General features: G+C 42.4%; 1 protein-coding gene and 2 pseudogenes across 3 annotated transcripts in view; 2 read left to right on the top strand and 1 right to left on the bottom strand.

Moving 5' to 3' along the window:
* LOC309664758 (uncharacterized protein) overlaps positions 1-3,972 on the bottom strand; it is a gene marked incomplete at its 5' end in the record, with an annotated part of 83,587 nt that extends 79,615 nt beyond the window's left edge. The window contains 2 exons of the mRNA XM_082470528.1: positions 70-195; positions 3,929-3,972. Coding sequence (XP_082326654.1) covers positions 70-195; positions 3,929-3,972 — 170 coding nt within the window. The remainder of the gene's footprint in view (positions 1-69; positions 196-3,928) is intronic.
* Positions 3,973-4,488: 516 nt separating this feature from the next.
* Positions 4,489-8,454, top strand: LOC309664744 (interferon omega-1 pseudogene; annotated as a pseudogene). Its single transcript has one exon. The product of its transcript is annotated as an interferon omega-1 pseudogene (transcript).
* A 5,957-nt stretch (positions 8,455-14,411) lies between these two features.
* Positions 14,412-16,299, top strand: LOC309664761 (interferon alpha-17 pseudogene; annotated as a pseudogene). Its single transcript has one exon. The product of its transcript is annotated as an interferon alpha-17 pseudogene (transcript).
* Positions 16,300-18,059: the final 1,760 nt, after the last annotated feature.

Raw genomic sequence — 18,059 nt, 5'->3', positions numbered from 1 at the left:
GGCCACTAGCAGTGTCCCCAGCACTGATACCACAGCAGCCTGCAGAGTCTTGGAAGGGACGAGGGTTACCTCAGTGCCAGCTGCAAACTTGTTTCGTCCTTAGGACCCAGCAAGTTATCACAGAGCAGGAAAGGATATTCCTGGGGACAATGCAATCCAAGGAATTTCGTACATTCCATCATGATGTCTTTGCCCCTTTGAAAGACAAACAAAATAAAACATGCTTGAATAGAAGGGACACAGGCAGGGATTTTAATATATTTAGCAACAACTGGGGTAGAGCCTTTCCAGCAGGGCAGGTATCAGCAACATGCACACTGGAAGGTCACAATTTCCAAAAGCAACAAAGAGCTAAGTGGAAATTCATTTATTAAATGTAGGCAATTTGGAAAGAGGGCACTGATGGATCAATCATCTTTCTGTTCTTTCCAGTTGGTGAATACAGCACTGAGTAGGTATTTTAAAGTCAGAAGAACATTCAAAGTACATTTAGAGGTTTGGAAACCTTCCTAAGGATTAGGGTCCTAAAACAAGCAGAAACCATTCCTATATTACTGCTAAAAATATCATTTTATTAACAAATGATTTTTTAAATAATAGTTTTATTTCAATTCTTCAGTATTATCTTATGACGTTTTAATGGGCTGAGGCTAGAAATTTAAATAAAGACAACTGTACAAGGCCATGAGGGTGACTCTGGAGTTTAAGCCAGACTCTCCCGGCTAAGGAGCCCTTTAAAAACCTTCACTGCTTCTGTCTAGGAAGCACATATGCTCTTCCGTCTTGGTCATACATAAGGCCTCTTCGGTACCCACATCTTAACCAATAGTTGGAACAATAAAGAGTAAAGATTCTTATTTGGACTCTATCAGTAAACAAAAGGATGTCCAGTCTGGACTGTAGGTGAGAAATGGAGGTGTCTTCATTGAGAATGAGCACAGCAGGCTGACCTGAGGAGCTCTTCTGGGAAATCAGTGAGGTCCTTGTCGACTGAAAACAAATAACAACATAAGAGCTGGGAGTTCAGTTGTTTGGGAGGACTTACTGAAGACTATATCCTGGAGGACAGCCTCTCAGTCAGCTCTGACGAACTGCTCCAAGGACATAATGGGGACATCAGTATATATGTGATTGTGGTGAAGGGGATACGTGCAATCAAGGACACATCTTGGTAGAAGTTTGCTGCTAGTCATGAGGTGCATTTGTCACTATTAATGATTTTAGTGCTTTTCGAAGTATGAGAAGTGGCAAAAAATTGGATTCACAGAATTTTCTCAGGAAATTATCTAACTCTCTGCAGGCCTATTCTGTCACTTTTCCCAGAGCAGAGAGTGCCCCGTTCCTGATCTCCACCCTGAACTCCTGTCAGGGTGTGTTGGGGTCAGGGACTGCTGTGGCTAATGACTTTATTCTTGTAGAGCCAGATGGTGAGTGACTTTTTAGTTGTCATCCTGAAGGAGAAACATCAGAGCTCACATGGCTAGAAATTGTTAGGTGCTTTTTTTTTTTTCTTAAACTCACAAGAAAACTCAACCGTTAAAAATACATAGATTCCAGGGGTCAGCTCCTCTAGGGTTAATAAAGTTATTTTACTATATTTCATGGAAGAAATCACTCACGAAATCTTAGACTTGGCGCTGCGTGGCTTGTGTGATCTCAGTTCCCCCACCGGGGATTGAATCCGGGCCACAGCAGTGAGAGTGCCGGATCGTAACCACTAGGCCAGTAGGAAACTTCCTTTTTTTTTTTTTTTCCAATAGGCAGAAAAATCTATTCCCTTCTAACTACTTAATAGTGATTTTGTCTATTTTGATTAGAACCTAAAGTCAGTTCAGTTGACTCAGACCACACCCCATGTAGCCCTACAAAACCATAGACAGTAATCCTTTGGCACCTGAAGTGGAATAAGGGTCCTTTGTCATCTCACTGTCCTCTGTCTGCTTATTTCGTTGGTTCCTAAATATCATGTTCATGTGCAGCCTTCACTTTCTTTAATGGGCACTTTCAGACAAATCACTGTAAACACCCTAAGGTTTGCCCTTGTATCTTTGGTACATTTGGAACAGTTCATTGGTCCAGATTTATATTTCTCTCCAGTTGTATAAGTGAGTTTGATCCAAATAGGGTTATTGAGAGGGTTGAGTTAATTTTTTTTTTTCTACTTTTTGGCTGCACCACGGGGCATGCGAGATCTTAGTTCCCCGACCACGGATCAAACCCGTGCCCCCTGAAGTGGAAGCTCGGTGTCTTAACTACTGGACTGCCAGGGAAGTCCCTAAATTTTAAAGAACTTAGAAAGTGGCGAGTCCATTAATAGCAAGCAATAAAATTCAGTTATTACTTTTTAATATCATGATTACTATTAACCAGATAAGATCAGGATCTTTTGGAATCATCTAATTCCCTTCCTTTAATTCTAGTTTTCTTAAAGTACCCTTCTCATTGCCTGAGTGGATCTATCACCCAGACGGATGCTCAGCAAGACTGATCTTGCTCATCCTCCCAGACAGGGTTAGTGTTCTAGCAACTGGGGTTCTGGTTGCCAGTCACTTGTGAGCTGGTGGGTGTGACTTCTTCCCTCTCTCCTCAAAACTGATCATACATGGATTAAATGAAAGAAAAATGAGGGAGCTGGTCTTGCGAAGCTGAAGGCAGTCAACTGACCCAGGACTTGGTCTTTTCTGAGCTTCTGGCAGAAGCAAGCATGTTCCTGCCTTTCTGTTTTTCACATTGGTCTCATCCTTCTCCTCTGACATAGCCTCGTCCCCAACTGTGCTGCCCTGAAGTTTGCTAACTTAGAATCTGTCATTGTGTCAGGGGAAAATCACTTCCCTTCTTTCTCATTCATGACATTCAGACTCATATTTGTTTTCTTTTTGCCCACAAGGCAGCTGTCGAATTTTACTTTCTAGGACAGTTGCAGTGATAAACAAAAAATCTAAAGTTTGAAAATGATAGAGACTGGAGCGCCTTTGCCTTTCTTTACCTCCCTTTATTGTTCTTACCTCATCATGAATTAGAACTAAGGCAGGAGCAGCAAGACAAATCTTGTCCAGTAAGTCGCTAAGTGAATATAAGTTACAAAAACTTTAAATGAAAAATTACACACAAGTAAAGGAAAGAAGGCGATTTCTCTCTGACCTAATCCTGGGCCTCACTGCCCTGCATTCTCAGAGGGAGACAGAGACAGAGGAAGGGAGAAGCCCAGTGGCATCAACTGACTGAATGAACAACTGAACCTCACTGGTTTCTGTGACATAAACTTTAATGAGAGACAACACCATCGCTGAATTCTCTGCCCCCAGCTCAGAAACTTTGAGCATAACAAGTGTTGACTAGTTTTAGTAAAATAGTTGAGTAATAAAATTTGTATTTGGCAAAATAAACATTATGTGTCTACTCAGGGTGAAATGATTAGAATTGGATAATTCCTCCACCTACTGAGAGAAAACACACTTTTGCTCTCAGCATCTGAGGGCTCCTGACACTTCTGATACCTGAGGACACGGGTCAGGAGGGGAGGAGGTCACCACTGAGGACTAGGGTCCTTCACACAAACACTCCAGGGGCAAGGGTGAGGGTCCTGGAAGATGAATTATTTTCCCAACAAATAAACAAGCCCCTTCACAGCAAAGAGATTTTACAGTCCTTGGGATGTGGTGAGCCTGCCCTCAGGGAGGGAGTCCAGGATGTTAGGAAGGGGACTCTGTCACTCTACAGGAGAGGGTGTGACTAGATGTGATCACTCCCTTGTGAGTGAGGTGCTGCTGGGGAAATACAATTCTCTTGGAATTAGGACCTCCACACCCATATTCTCCTGAAAAGAACCAGGATTCATGGTGGGGGTATTGGCCCAGCCTGTGGAGGACTATAGGTCTCCAGTAAGAAAATGGTGGAAAGAAAGGACAATATCTATAATAGTCCTGACCTTGTGGTCCCCTGAAGCATGACCACATGGACATGAAGGCACATGTTCTAGAAGGAAAGGAAACATGGGAGAAGCTCATGGACTCATAATAATCAGCCTCTTCTCTAAACCAAACACTAAACAAAACCCATCTTTTGTTTCAAAGAGCTTGTGCCAGAGTGATCTGGTAAATCCCTAAGCAAATACAGAAACCATACGGCTGAGAGAGCCTGCCTTCCTATGTAAAGTAAGAGGTAAAAATGGAACCTAAGATCAGGGCTAAAAATTTGTTCCTGGAACAGAGAAGACCAACATTTATGCATGAAAGAGATATAGAATGTGTGTATTTAGAAACCTACATCACTTCTGACTTTAAGACAAAAACCTTTCTCATTTGATTAATAAATATCCATTTGGATGGGCACATCTGAAATTACAGGAAAATTAAACTTCTTGCAAAATTAATAGTTTAGAATGATGACATCTTCGTAGACCATACTGAGAATACATAAGTGAAAATCAAAAAAGGAAGTAAAAGTGTATAGAAATGTTTAGAAAATGAAAATTATTGTGTTCCCTATTTAATGGCCTTGCTTAGAAAGAATGTCATCAGAGAACCTACCCGCACGTTTCCTCCAGACGACTGTCTCAGCCAGGCCAGCTGCAGCCTCATTTGCCCCATGGCCTTCGTGCTCTCTCTACTGACCGCCCTGGTGATGTTCAGCTACGGCCCTGGTGGATCTCTGGGCTGCAACCTGTCTCAGAACCACGTGCGGATTAGCAGGAAGAACTTCATGCTTCTGGGCCAAATGAGGAGAATACCCCCTCACTTCTGTCTGAAAGATAGAAAAGACTTCGGTTTCCCCCAGGACACGGTGGATGGCAGCCAGCTCCCAAAGGCCCAGGCCACCTCTGTCCTCCACGAGATGCTCCAGCAGATCTTCCGCCTCTTCCACACAGAGCGCTCCTCTGCCGCCTGGGACACCTCCCTCCTGGACAAACTCCACACTGGACTCCATCAGCAGCTGGAGGACCTGGACGCCTGCTTGGTGCAGGTGATGGGAGATGAAGAAACTGCCCTGGGAGTGACGGGCCCTACACTGGCCGTGAAGAGGTACTTCCAGGGAATCCATCTCTACCTGAAAGAGAAGAAATACAGTGACTGTGCCTGGGAAATTGTCAGAGTGGAAATCATGAGATCCTTGTCTTCATCAAACACCTTGCAAGAAAGGATAAGAATTATGGATAGAGACCTGGGGTCACCTTGAAATTATTCTCATTGACTAAGATGCCATATCACCCTTGCACATATGTGTTTGGTCATTTCAGAAGGCTCTTATTTCAATTTTAATCACAGAATTCATTGTATTAATTCAGCTAATACTTTGTCAGTAGTAATAAGCAAGTATATGTTAAAATTATTCAGCTTCAGGGGCATCAGCCCCTAAGCAATGACTACCCTGTTATTTATTTATTCTGTTTATTTGTTTATTTATTTATTTCTGTATCTTATTTTTATATTTTTATATAAATATATTTATACTTAACACAGTATTAAAATTTAGAAAATATTCACCTTTCCATTTCATTAAATTTGCATTTTGTTTTATTTATTAAATTCTTATGAGAGAAAACGTCTTGAGATTTTTAAGTTCTGAAACCTACATTCTTATTTTTTTCTATGTAAATTTATTTCAGACTAGTATTTGTCCATTTTGTCCTTTGGAACAGTCCTACCACTTTCATTGCAGGAAATGCTTGTCAAAAGGTGGAATTCCATGGAATTGAGGGAAGTCCTGGAAATTATGGAGAATGGTTAGTCCTGATGTCATAGGTGTAACTGATTTATACCCACCAGGAAAGAGTGGTCGGTGCAAATACCTGGGGGAAGGAGTCATCTCCTTCAGGGTAGCTGGTGACATATGGTGTTGACTGCCGATCCTGGCACCTTCCTCCCGCCTTCTCCCCAGTCCTGCTTTACTGAACCATTCTTCCCTTATACATACCTTCAGTCCCTCCAACTCACTGACCAGCCACACAGCTGCTCTGGTTCTGTGCACGTTTCCAGCTTCAAGGCTTCTGTTAGAGTGAAAGCCACAGGAAGAGAGCACAAGTGAAAGGAGAGTTCAAGGATTTTCAAAACCTCTGTGAGAAGGAGCCAGGGTTCATGGCACTGGATCCCAGCTCTGCTATTAATAGCAGCTTGACCTTGACAAATAACACAAACACTAAGCTCCCTAGTTTCCTCATCTTTAATATGGGGACAATAGTAGTATTTTTTCATAGGATTATTCTCAGGTTTCAATGAGTAAATATACACAAGAGGCATAAAAGTGTGTCTGTCAGAAATAAGCAGGACTGTTAGAGTCACAGAGTGGCTACCCTCGGGGAGGAGAAGGAGAGCTGCTCTGAGGTAGCAACTGGAAGGCAACATAAGAAACGTGCTACGTCCTGGGCAAAATCTATTACTTTTAACTTGGGTGCTAGTTTCACAAGGTATTCAGTGTGTGAAATTTCCTTGTGCTGTATGTTGAAGATACTTGCAATTTCTGTGTATTATACTTCTTTTTTAAAAAATAAATTTGTTTATTTACATTTTATTTTTGGCTGCATTGGGTCTTCGTTGCGGCGAGCGGGGGCTACTCTTCCTTGTGGTGTGCAGTGGCCTCTCATTGCAGTGGTTTCTCTTGTCACGAAGCATGGACTCTAGGCATGCAGGCTTCAGTCGTTGTGGCTCGCGGGCTCTAGAGCGCAGGCTCAGTAGTTGTGGCGCACGGGCTTAGTTGCTCCGCGGCATGTGGGATCTTCCCAGACCAGGGCTTGAACCCGTGTCCCCTACATTGGCAGGCGGATTCTTAACCACTCTGCCACCAGGGAAGTCCTTGTGTATTATACTTCTGAAAGATTTTCTACGAATTAGTAAAAATTCTTTGAGAAAGAAGGATCAGTAGAAAATACTTGGATCTATTTTAAAAATGAATAATATGGAAATAACAGAGACCTCAAATAATGCAAAAAGTCACAAACATTTTTCATTAATAATGTTTGTTGCTTCTTTAGTATGAGAAAGGCACAAAATAGCTCCTGAACTCTTTCATTTTTTGGTCTTTCAGCAGCAACACAGAAGCAGGAAGAAAAAAGCAGGAGCTATGAAAGGTAAGGTTCTGCTCTCTAATCCTGGGCCCTCCCGGGTTTGATCTTAGTTCTCTTTTCCATACAGTCCCAGGTCTATAATTGCTGGCAATGTCACCTCCTACAGCCTGTACTCTCAGAAAATAATGGCCCCCCCAGAGGAGACACTCAGAGCAAGAAAGCAAAGAAGTCAGGACCTGGGACACTTCTAACCCACGCTCTGCTCATCCATGTGAAAGCTGGGCCATGGCACTTACCCACCAAGTGACAGTGTGAGACGTGGTGGAACAATGACTGTTTTGGTGGCAAAATTTGGGGTAATGACTCGGACAAGTTAACCTCCCTAAGTTTCATAGTCTGTGTCTGGGAGAGTCCCAGGATTGTTGTGATGATTGCCTGGGGCAATGTGTGTGAAAGAGCTTTAAAATGACACCGCTCTACACACATGGACCTTACTATTAGTGTCACTGAACCTCCAACCTCGAATTCTAGTTCCTGGGCATTAATCTTGAAAGAATCTCTTCCCAATGGAACAGTCTACTCAGCATGTTCCACTCTCTCTTTGCTTCCACTCTCGCTGGACACACCCAGGCTCCTATTTTTGGTTTGTAGAGCTCACCTGAAAGGCACTCACGTGACACCAGCCCCACCCTCTCTTCAGAAAGGTGATTCATATCTTCTGTCATCTCAGGCATCCCTCTTGCTAGCTGGCCGTGTGGAATTCCAGGGTCCTAGTCCAGCAAGAGGCTGACACGAGGGAGTCCCATTGGGAACAGATTATGGAAGGAAGCCTTGGGGTAAAGCATCTTCTGGAAACAAAATGGTCTCTCTCAAAAACAGCAAAGTACATTCTTCACAAGTAAATTGTTTCTTCTAAAAAAGAGTGTTTTCTTTTGTCTCTGCTGCATTTGGGGGAAGGATGCAGTAGTCCGGGAACTGGGTTTAGAGAAAAGAGGTTCTCCAGTTCTGATTGAGAGCTGACTTTGAGTGTTTGAAGCAGAGGAAGGTTAGGGAGGGAGTCTGACAGTGGCGTTGCACACCCTCTACCATCTCAGCCGCATTCATTTCTGTCATGATGAATACAGCCCTTCACAAAGCAAATACAAAAGCATAGGAACTTGACAAATACTGAGGGGCTTTACAAATTGAGAAAATCCATTAAAGAACGAGTCTCAGGAACTGGACTTCCCAGTCCTTCCCCTTCTCCATCATGACACTGATCTGTAAACAGCCGTGGGTTGGAATGTTTGGGGTTACACTGGCACATAGATTCCCAAATGTCCCAATCAGCCTCTAGGAACAGAGACAAGAAACTTCACATACTCCCCAAAACAGCACTGGAATTTGGCATTCCTGAGGTCTCAAGTTCAGAGGGAAATGGAACAAACCAGAGGACCCCAAGTATTTTGATGGAGAATAACTTTCATCTAACTCCAAGGCCTTCTTGCATCCTGATGAAAGCTGGGCAAAGCAGCTCAGCTCCCCAGTTCTCAATTTAGCCTTAATGAAAGTGTATAACTGAGGACTTTTCGCCGTTCCTTTCTCATGGGACAGGCTCTGGAGCAGCAGGGATGCACAACTCCTGGCCATGTTTGTGGTTGAGCAAGCAGGGACAAGAAGAGGCCGAAGGGGAGGCAGAGCAGTACAGGGTCTTAGCAAACCTGGGAGTGGAACAGCATAGTCTTACCAGGCTTAGGAAAGGGATCTCCATCTGCATCAGGTACCGTACTCAGCTCACTCTCCAGCTACACTTCTTATTCCCACCCAGTATCCTGCACACTGTTAGGAACATCATTGGTCCTCAGAGTTGTTAATAAAAGGGATAAATGTAATAAGCTGAACATACTTGTGCCAGTAAAACGGTTTGAAAATGACAGTCTTGCTGCATCTTCTCTTGTGGGTTACTCTTGTCTTCTCAGGTGACCAGAAAATTTGTTAGCTCGGCATCTCCTTAGTCTTCCTTCAACTTCATGCATGATTTAGGGCAATTGTTTTCTTTTTCCTATAGTACAGTTTTCTCAGCTTTACAATAGGGATAATGAGACTACTATATACCATTCAACATACCATCGCATGTTATGTGCTCTATATAATGAGAATATAATAAGTCATAAAGTTATCTTAAGTGAGCAGATTATTTAAAGCACCAGGGACATATTAAACATAGCAATGATAGTTGTTATTGTGACAGGTATGCACAAAGGAGTAAAAGCCATTATTTCATGTCCACTCAAAAGATACATATTTTTTTAAGATTTTTTTTGATGCGGACCATTTTTAAAGTCTTTATTGAATTTGTTACAATATTGCTTCTGGTTTTTTTATGTTTTGGTTTTTTGGCATGTGGCAAGGCATGTGGGATCTCAGCTCCCCAATGAGGGCTCAAACCCACACCCCCTGCATTGGAAGGTGAAGTCTTAACCACTGGACCGCCAGGGAAGTCCCCAAAAGATATTGATATAATGCCATATTTGTGCCTTACTGAGCTCATCATTTTGTTATGCAAAAATTCTACCTCTGTGAATTAAAATAGGATCATCTTTTTAAGTATTGTGCCAAGCATACACACAAAAGTTTAAATTCTACTAGCAAATGAAATATTCTCACGGATGTACCAAACACTAGATTACAAATACCTATGGGTCTCTAGTGGGCATCAAAACAAAATGCAATCAGTGCATTGGCACAGAGATATTTATCAATATTAAGTAGAAAGTAATATATTAAGTTTAAATTTACATCATGCTGAAATTAAAAGCATTTCGATGCAAACAGATTACAAATTTTTATGCAACTTATCCATATAAAATGACATTTTGAACAAGTGAGTAAAACTCTCCAATGAAAAACCCTGATTATATATATAAAGCTGAATGCTTAATCTATTAAGCCTTAAGGGTCTTCTAAGACCCTTGCTTAAAACAAATGAGAGGAAAAAAATATTTTGAAAATTGAGATTAATTTCTTAAAATACTTACTAGGTCATAAGATATTGCCAATAAGCTACATCTTACTGAGGTTAGAGATCAATGTGAAGCAGCCTTGGCTGACATGTCCGAAGCATCAGATACTTGTTATTACACCCGCCATTTTAAAGTCTGACCTTCATCTGGTCTCTGTGTCACCACCATCGTCTGCTTTTCTGCTCCTCCTCCTCTCCTTTCTTTGTTGACTCCACACTCTCACCTTAGGGAATTGGTGTTCCTCAAAGATCTATGCTAGTCCCACCCTTCATCCTCTCTGCACATATAGTCTCAACCTCCCAAATAGTTCCAAACGTCATCTCTATGACTGTTGACTTCCATATGCATGTCTTTACCCAGGTTCACATCTCCAAACAAATGTCATTAGCTCCAAACCCTCATATTTACCTGCTACCCTAGATGATCTCCATACATGGCCAAAACTGACCATCATGCAATTACCCGGCAAACTCCTGCAGACCCCTGGGATGCCAGCTTACCAACTGCTCTTGCAGAAGCTTTCCCTGATCCATGCAAGCCCACATACTCCCAGGAGCCTGTACTTTCCCTGTCACAGCATTAGCATTCCTTTAATTGAACACCTAGTTACCCATATCTCCACCAGACTGCAAGCTCTGTGATAGCAGGCAATGTGTCTACTATTTTCATTGTACCTGGCACCCACCACAGTGCCAACAATACAAGGGATATTTACACTTCTTTGTTGAAGTTTAAATTCCATGATTCTATAATATATTTCACAGTTTATTGATCATGCAACTGCTGAAACTGAATCAGCAACCATTAGACATGCTTTCTCCGAGAAAGAACAAGTAAAAGAGAATAGCTCCAGCTGCTATAACCTGTCATAATGCCTTGTGCATCTGCTTCAAAAGGGTTTCAAGCTAATTTTTTACTCTTTAAGGCCTGTCTTCTCTGACAGAGTGCTCCATTAAGAAAGTAATATCTTTGTTTTATCTACCAATATATTAAAAAACACCAGTAAAATCCTGAAAGCAGAGATACTTCAAAATACTTTAAGAACCAGTGAAATGAATAAAACTATTTATGTTCCTTTTGGATTTTAAGGCAGATTAAAGGTTTAAGGACACTCTGCTTTTCTTTAAGAGTAGGAGTTAAACCTAACACTTAAAATATACCTTTTGCACCCCCAAAGCAAAGGAAAATAAGACACAAAGCTGACCATATCATAATATGAAGAATAAATTTGGTAAATATAACAATCATCATAGAGAAATAATTTCTAATTATTACACATTAAAAATAAATTTTCTCTCCATTCAAAAGTATTGTTTCCACTTACTATTGAAAACAATGTGCTGAGATGACTGAATGCATTTACAACTGAATCAGAAGAAAAGTCATTGAACTGAGCGAATATTGACGCGCTTGAGGCCACCTCTAAGCAGAGAAGACTCCATTGTAGAAGACTGGGTCCAGGTCTCCTTTTCCTACTCCTGGGTTCTCTGAGGTTGAACATACAGGGAAAGCACACTCTGATTTTCACGCCTTAACTTCCACTCTCATATTGTCCTGGGCACAACAGCTATGGACTCTCTTTTCAGATCGAGCCTGGTCCTTTGGAAGGAGTTCTTCAAAGTCAGGCTGGAGTCCTCATTGACCAGGACGGTCTTTTCCTCCCCATCTCCTGCACCAAACGAGTCTCCCGATCTTCCCACTGTTGATCAAGCCCAGTGAGGAACTTCAGCTGTTTGTGCTGAAGACGAAGGAGAAGTGCTGTATCGTCTCATGGAGAATGAGGCGGCCTGAGCGTTTTGGAACTGGCTGTCAGCCAGCTGGTGCTGATGCAACCTGAAAACCTTCTTGTCCTTCAGGCAGGAAAACAAAGAAGATTCTCCCTGTTAGGGGCAGGACTGTGAGGGTCTCCTGCTTTGGCAGGCCGTGGTTCGGGGCCGGGCACAGCTAAGGGTACAGACAGGGCTGGAGAACATCATCCTGGGTGTCATCAGTGAGGAGGGTGGCAGGCCCCGGTGAGCCTGGTGATGCAGGTGTCTGGCTGTGGGAGCCTGTATCCAGCTGCTCTGAGTACCTGCCTGCAAATGAGACTCTTAAATAGGCCAGGATTGTCATTTCTCTACTTATCCCAGTGTTGTTCCCATGTTTTTGCAATTTGTCTTCCATTTATGAGCAACATAGAATGTCACAACTTCAATTCTTCTTTTATTGCACTGGAAATTAAACACACTCCTGGAACATGAAAGAGTGTCAATCCAATAGGATGTATTCATCTAAATGAGACCCAAGGTTGAAATAAAAACCTGAGTCTCAATATATCTCTTTTTCAATTCTGATAAGAATACTTAGAGGTTTGACCCTGTACTCTATTTTGCCACTTCTTAAATTGCACCAAAATACAACTAGCCTCACCTCGCTGCATTTTCCTCTAAAGGGACTGATACATTAGATTTAAATTCTTCTACATTTCTTTACAGGACCATAGCTCACATTTTCTGACAGTTTACAGATAATGGTGACCTAAAAATGAACAGCAAGGGTGAATTCATGCAGTTCTCTTCATTCTGTCACCAGAAATGTTCTGACTGCACATATATGTGACAATGCGCTTGGCAATGTGGATTCCAGGAAAGTAAGGCAGGGATGGTGACTGCCCTCCAGGGAGCAGGGAGGACAGACTTCAGAGGCAGGATTAGGATGAAGGCAGCACCGCGTGCTCAGTGCAGCTGAGGGCCAGTGCTCAGAGCTGATGAAGAGGAGAGACTGGGAGTAGCAGAAAGCTCCACTCTGACCAAAATCTGGGGCTCCTGAATTTAAATGACATCAGATTTTCATTTCCTCTTTTAAAAAATGGAGACAACTTTATTTGTGGTCACACAAGACATTGCCTAGATCAAATAAAATAAAGTTTGCCAAGTATAGGCTGAGAATTTGAACAGAGTGAATGATAGCAGCCTTTTGTATTAATATAACAAATGGTAACCTGTATAGTCCACCCTCAGCCCAGCCAAGAGAAGCTCTGACTACAGGTTCCTTAACACTCAGGGGTCTGCATGTTGAGGCCCCCAAATGCAAACTCTAGGAGAGGGATTGCCTGTCGGCCTGCGAAGGAGTAGAGACCTAGTCTCTACCCTTAGAGCAGGGCCCGGTACATTAAGGAGAACTCCTATGGTATCTGAAGCTCTTTGCAGCATCTAAGAAAGTGTTTTGACCTCCTCCCCACAAAAAAAAAAAAAAAAAAAAAAAGGCTGCTTTGTGACTAGTATAAATGAGATAAATAGTCCTTTTCCTCACCTTATTTTGTTTCAGACCACCTCTGGTGTTAATTTTTAAGACACAGATTAAATTATACTTTCAAAACAAACACATAACCTCAGAGCAAAAGAGATCAGATTTCTGGTTACCATAGCCAAGGGGGTGTGGGTTGAGAAAATCAGATGAAGGCAGTCAAAAGGGTTTTTTCTTCCTTAAAAAAAAGACATTAAAATAATGTTGTAGAGACCAGGAAAAGGGTTAGAAATATATATATGGGGGAGAGAGTGATGAGAAGTAAAGCATTCCTAGATTTTCAGCCATGGAACAGCACAATACTCTTAATTCAAAAGCTATTTCCTGGGTTAGCATTAGGGCAATGTTAAGCTGGTACTTCTCTTAAGCACGAATGGTAAGAAGGCACCAAATCTAAGTCATCAAGATAAAGGATGTTTTAATGCAATATTTTAAAATGAAAATTAATACCAAAATATGCACGAGGAACAAAATATAAAAATTTTAAGTAAAGAAATGAAGTTGACCTCCATTTGCATGGCCCTGACAGTCTTACAAAGTAAGCCTTCATGATGTAAATGAAATTTGGGCAAATTCCACTTAGTGTATAAAATTCTTACTAAAGAAAAATGAAAAAGTCTGACCTGCTAAATGTCCTCAGTTGCTTGTACACACCAACCCTTCTTTCTAACCATATAGTCAAGGTGAGGTCCTGGGAAAGACATTTCAGGAACATGAGTTAAAAATCAGTTAAGACTATCACGGGGTCATTAGAAATCGTCAAACATGGTAATTCCCTCAATTAAAAACAAGTGGAAAAGTAATCTTGAAAGTATTAATGAGTTGGCTTCCATTAAAGGTAGAAAAGTAAAACTGCATTAAACACTTGGGATTTCCCTGGTGGCGCAGTGGTTAAGAATCCACCTGCCTACGCAGGGCACACGGGTTTGATCCCTGGTCTAGGAAGGTCCCACGTGCCTTGGAGCAACTAAGTCCACGTGCTGCTGCTACTGAGCCTGTGCTCTGGAGCCCGCGAGCCGCAAATACTGAGCCTGCGCGCCCAGAGCCCGTGCTCCGCAACAAGAGAAGCCACCGCAATGAGAAGCCCGCGCACCGCAACAAAGACTGAACCCAGCCTAAAACAAATCAACCCAGCCTAAAATAAATAAACCCAGCCTAAAATAAACAAATAATTAATTATATTAAATACTTTAGTATAAAGACAATAGTTTAAATAAAGTTTAATAAAATGCTCTATTTTAATATGAAAATATATTTTAATATTCTATGCTTAATATTGAAAATATTTTAACATAAATTTATTATAAAAATATGAAACATTTAAAATATTTAATTTAAATATGATATGAATTAAGTTAAATATAAAATTAACTTTAAAATACAACAAATAAAATGCTGTGAGTGTTTTAATATTCCTGCTTTTCAGATATTCAGTACTTTCTCCCTCACTTTAACGCTGTATCCCTGAAAGACACCATGAAGTCCCAGAGCATCTACAGGGGCGCTCAGCTCCCGCGTCCTCGGCCCCGGTGGTGGCCGCGCTCCGACTCACCCGCAGGGCGGCCCCAACATCGTCCTGTCGTCCCATCGCCGCCGCCGCCGCGTTCCCTTTTCTCTGAGCCTTCGCTGCCTCGCGCCAGAAACGAGCCCGAATCTGTAAACTCGGCTCCCCTTTCTCTGAGGCTGGGAATCGCTCTGATTCCCCACCTCAGACCGCTCAGAAAAAGGCTTCTTTCCCCAAAATTGCCTCGCTCAAGTTTCTGTGAGAAAATAAAGCGCAAAACTCAGGGGAAGCCCCGAAAACGCAAGGTTCCGGTTCCCAACCAGACAAAAATGTCGCTGGCCAGGCCGCGACAAGGCTTCCTCTTCAACACTCGGCACCGAGTAAACGAAGGTGTTTCGCGCGCTATGCTGACTATTAAAGCAGCCTCAGAGACTACGTTTCGCCCTGTCTCTCGAACCGCAGAAGACAGCCGCAGACTGCAAACTCAGTAGTCGGCGTTTCCCAAACAAACCCTGCGCCCTCCACCGGCCGCCTAGGGAAGGACGCGTCCACAGTTCCAGGGAAGGAAGCTGCCCACTAATTGTTTGGCGGTGCCCGCGCGCCCCCTGGCGGCCATCTAGTGAATCACTCATTCTCAATGGCCCAGATCTATTTGCTAGTGGCAGGAGTGATGCTCTGCTCCATCCCTGCTTGCTCTCTTGGCTGGAACTTGCCTAGAAGCCATAGCCAGGAAAACAAGGAAGTCTTCCAACATTTGGGACAGATGCAAAGGATCCCCTCTCAGTGGTGCCTAAAGGACAGAACCGACTTCAAATGTCCTTGGAAAAGAGAGAATATCACCCCAATCCAGATGACTCAAGGCACCTGTCACCACCATCTGATGCTCCAGCAGATCTTCAACCTCTTCGCCACGGAGGACAGCCGTGCTGCCTGGAACAACACCCTCCTCGAGAAACTTCTCTCCAGCCTTCATCTGAGGCTGCACCGACTGGAGCAGCTGAAAAAAGACAATCTAGATTGTCGAGATTTGGGACTGGCTGCCCGGGAGTATTTCCACGGAATCCATGTCTACCTGAAGGCAAAGGAATACAGCCCCTGTGCCTGGGAGGTTGTCAGAGTGGAAATTGAAAGGTGCCTTTCCCTTATGTAAGAATCCTCAAAGAAATGTCAACAAATACAGAATATTTTTTATACTCGTGACACTTTTCATTCAATTACATTAGTGTTCAAGTCCAAAGCAACCTCGACTTGTGTTTCCTCACAGGCTGAAAAATGTCTGAAATGAAAATCATGATTTTAAAAAAGTTTTTGACAGAAGAACACAATCTCCTTTCTTTTTTTCTTTTTTAAATATTTATTTAATTAAATTAATTTATTTATTTATGGCTGTGTTGGGTCTTCGTTTCTGTGCGAGGGCTTTCTCTCTAGTTGCGGCAAGTGGGGGCCACTCTTCATCGAGGTGAGGGGGCCTCTCATTATCGCGGCCTCTCCCGCTGCGGAGCACAGGCTCCAGACGTGCAGGCTCAGCAATTGTGGCTCACGGGCCTAGTTTCTCCGCGGCATGTGGGATCTTTCCAGACCAGGGCTCGAACACCCTGTCCCCTGCATTAGCAGGCAGATTCTAAACCACTGCGCCACCAGGGAAGCCCCAATCTCTTTTCTTGTATGAATAATTTTATAACGTAATTTAAAAGATCACTTTAAGTTTTGGGAGGGGTATTTGCTATTTTCAACATATGAAGTATAGAAAGGATTTTTGGATAGTGTGGTGTTAAGAGATATTTGTCAGGTAACTTAAGGCTGACTGCTGTAACAGATAAACAGAATGCTGTCAGGAATTTGATCATAATAGTCTTATCTTTCCCTGGTATAAGAACACAAGGCAGGCATTCCTGATCAGATGGATGTTCTAAGTTGCTCTCCAAAGAGTGATTCGGGGACATGGGTACCCCCTGTTTTGTGGATTTTTCCATCATCAACAGGTGACTCCAAATTTTTCTGCAGTACTTGAGTCTATTCCACTCAGTGGTAAAGGAAAAAATGTCTGGTGCATCACATGGGAGGTTTTCAAGGGCCAGGACTATACAGCGCAAGAGCACTTCTGCTCACATTACATGGCCTGGATTTATCCTTGTGGAAATCACACTGCAAAGACGTTGGGAAATTATTGGATGATTAATGGACGAGGAGACAAGTTCAGTGCATAAGACCACCTGTAAAGTACTAATAGCTTTACACTATTTGTCCTAATGAAGTTCTGGGTGTGGGTGGAGAGGAACAACTAATGTTCTTGCTTGCACACACTTCGTTAAAAAACAATCTGACCCACAGAGAAAGAGAAATATCGTTTATATGTGGAATCTAAAAAAAATGATACAAATGAACTTATTTACAAAACACAAACGGACTCACAGACTAACAGAACAAACTTATGGTTACCGGGGAGAAGGGTGTGTGGGAGGGATAGTTGGGGAGTTTGGGATTGACATAAACACACTGCTATATTTGGGATGGATGGCCAACAGGGACCTACTGTGTAGCACAGGGAACTCTGCTCAGTATTATGTGGCAACCTAGATGGGAGGCGAGTTTGAGAAAGAATGGCTGCATGTATGCGTGTGGCTGAATCACTTTGCTGTACACCTGAGGCTAGCACAGCATTGTTAATCAGATATACTCCAGTCTGAAATAAAAAGTTTAAAAATCTCTCATCGTCTAGTTCTGCCTTAAAAGAAAGAAAACAGTCAAGTTTGGAAGTTTATCCTCAGACTCAGTGGTATTATGATTTCATGTATTTTTATTGTTCATTTGCTGAAATAAAGAAAACTAAAACACAACACACCCACAATCAGAGCCAAATTCTTATTCCACAAGTTCAGCTTGGGGAAGATGACACGGATGTCACTCAGAGTTCACAGTATCATAGACTGTTTGAAAGAAGCATTCAAGTTGATGCCCAAAGGCATAGCCTACGAGGAAAATATCCACAAATGTAGACACAAGTTGTTTCCTTAGTGCCTGAGGGAGACGAGAAAAGTATGATCAGGCAGTTCCTTGCAAGTACTTGAGGATGACTGAAGAAAAAGTGGAGAGCAACTCTCCCATTTGCGTCCAGGCCCGTGATTCTCATCCTGCTCTTCTAAGTACTGAAAATGCAAACTTGAAGAAGAAAATATTCCTGCACATGATCTTTAAAAAAATATCTCACACAATATTCCATTATCACTTCCCTTGTAGAACCATGAAGAATTTACAAAGTCTCTGTAGA

Source organism: Balaenoptera physalus (assembly GCF_965194825.1).
Source record: "Balaenoptera physalus genome assembly, chromosome: 7".
Classification (NCBI taxonomy): Eukaryota; Metazoa; Chordata; class Mammalia; order Artiodactyla; family Balaenopteridae; genus Balaenoptera; species Balaenoptera physalus.
Note: the sequence above shows the minus strand (reverse complement) of the source record. Positions and strands in the feature narration are given on the sequence as shown.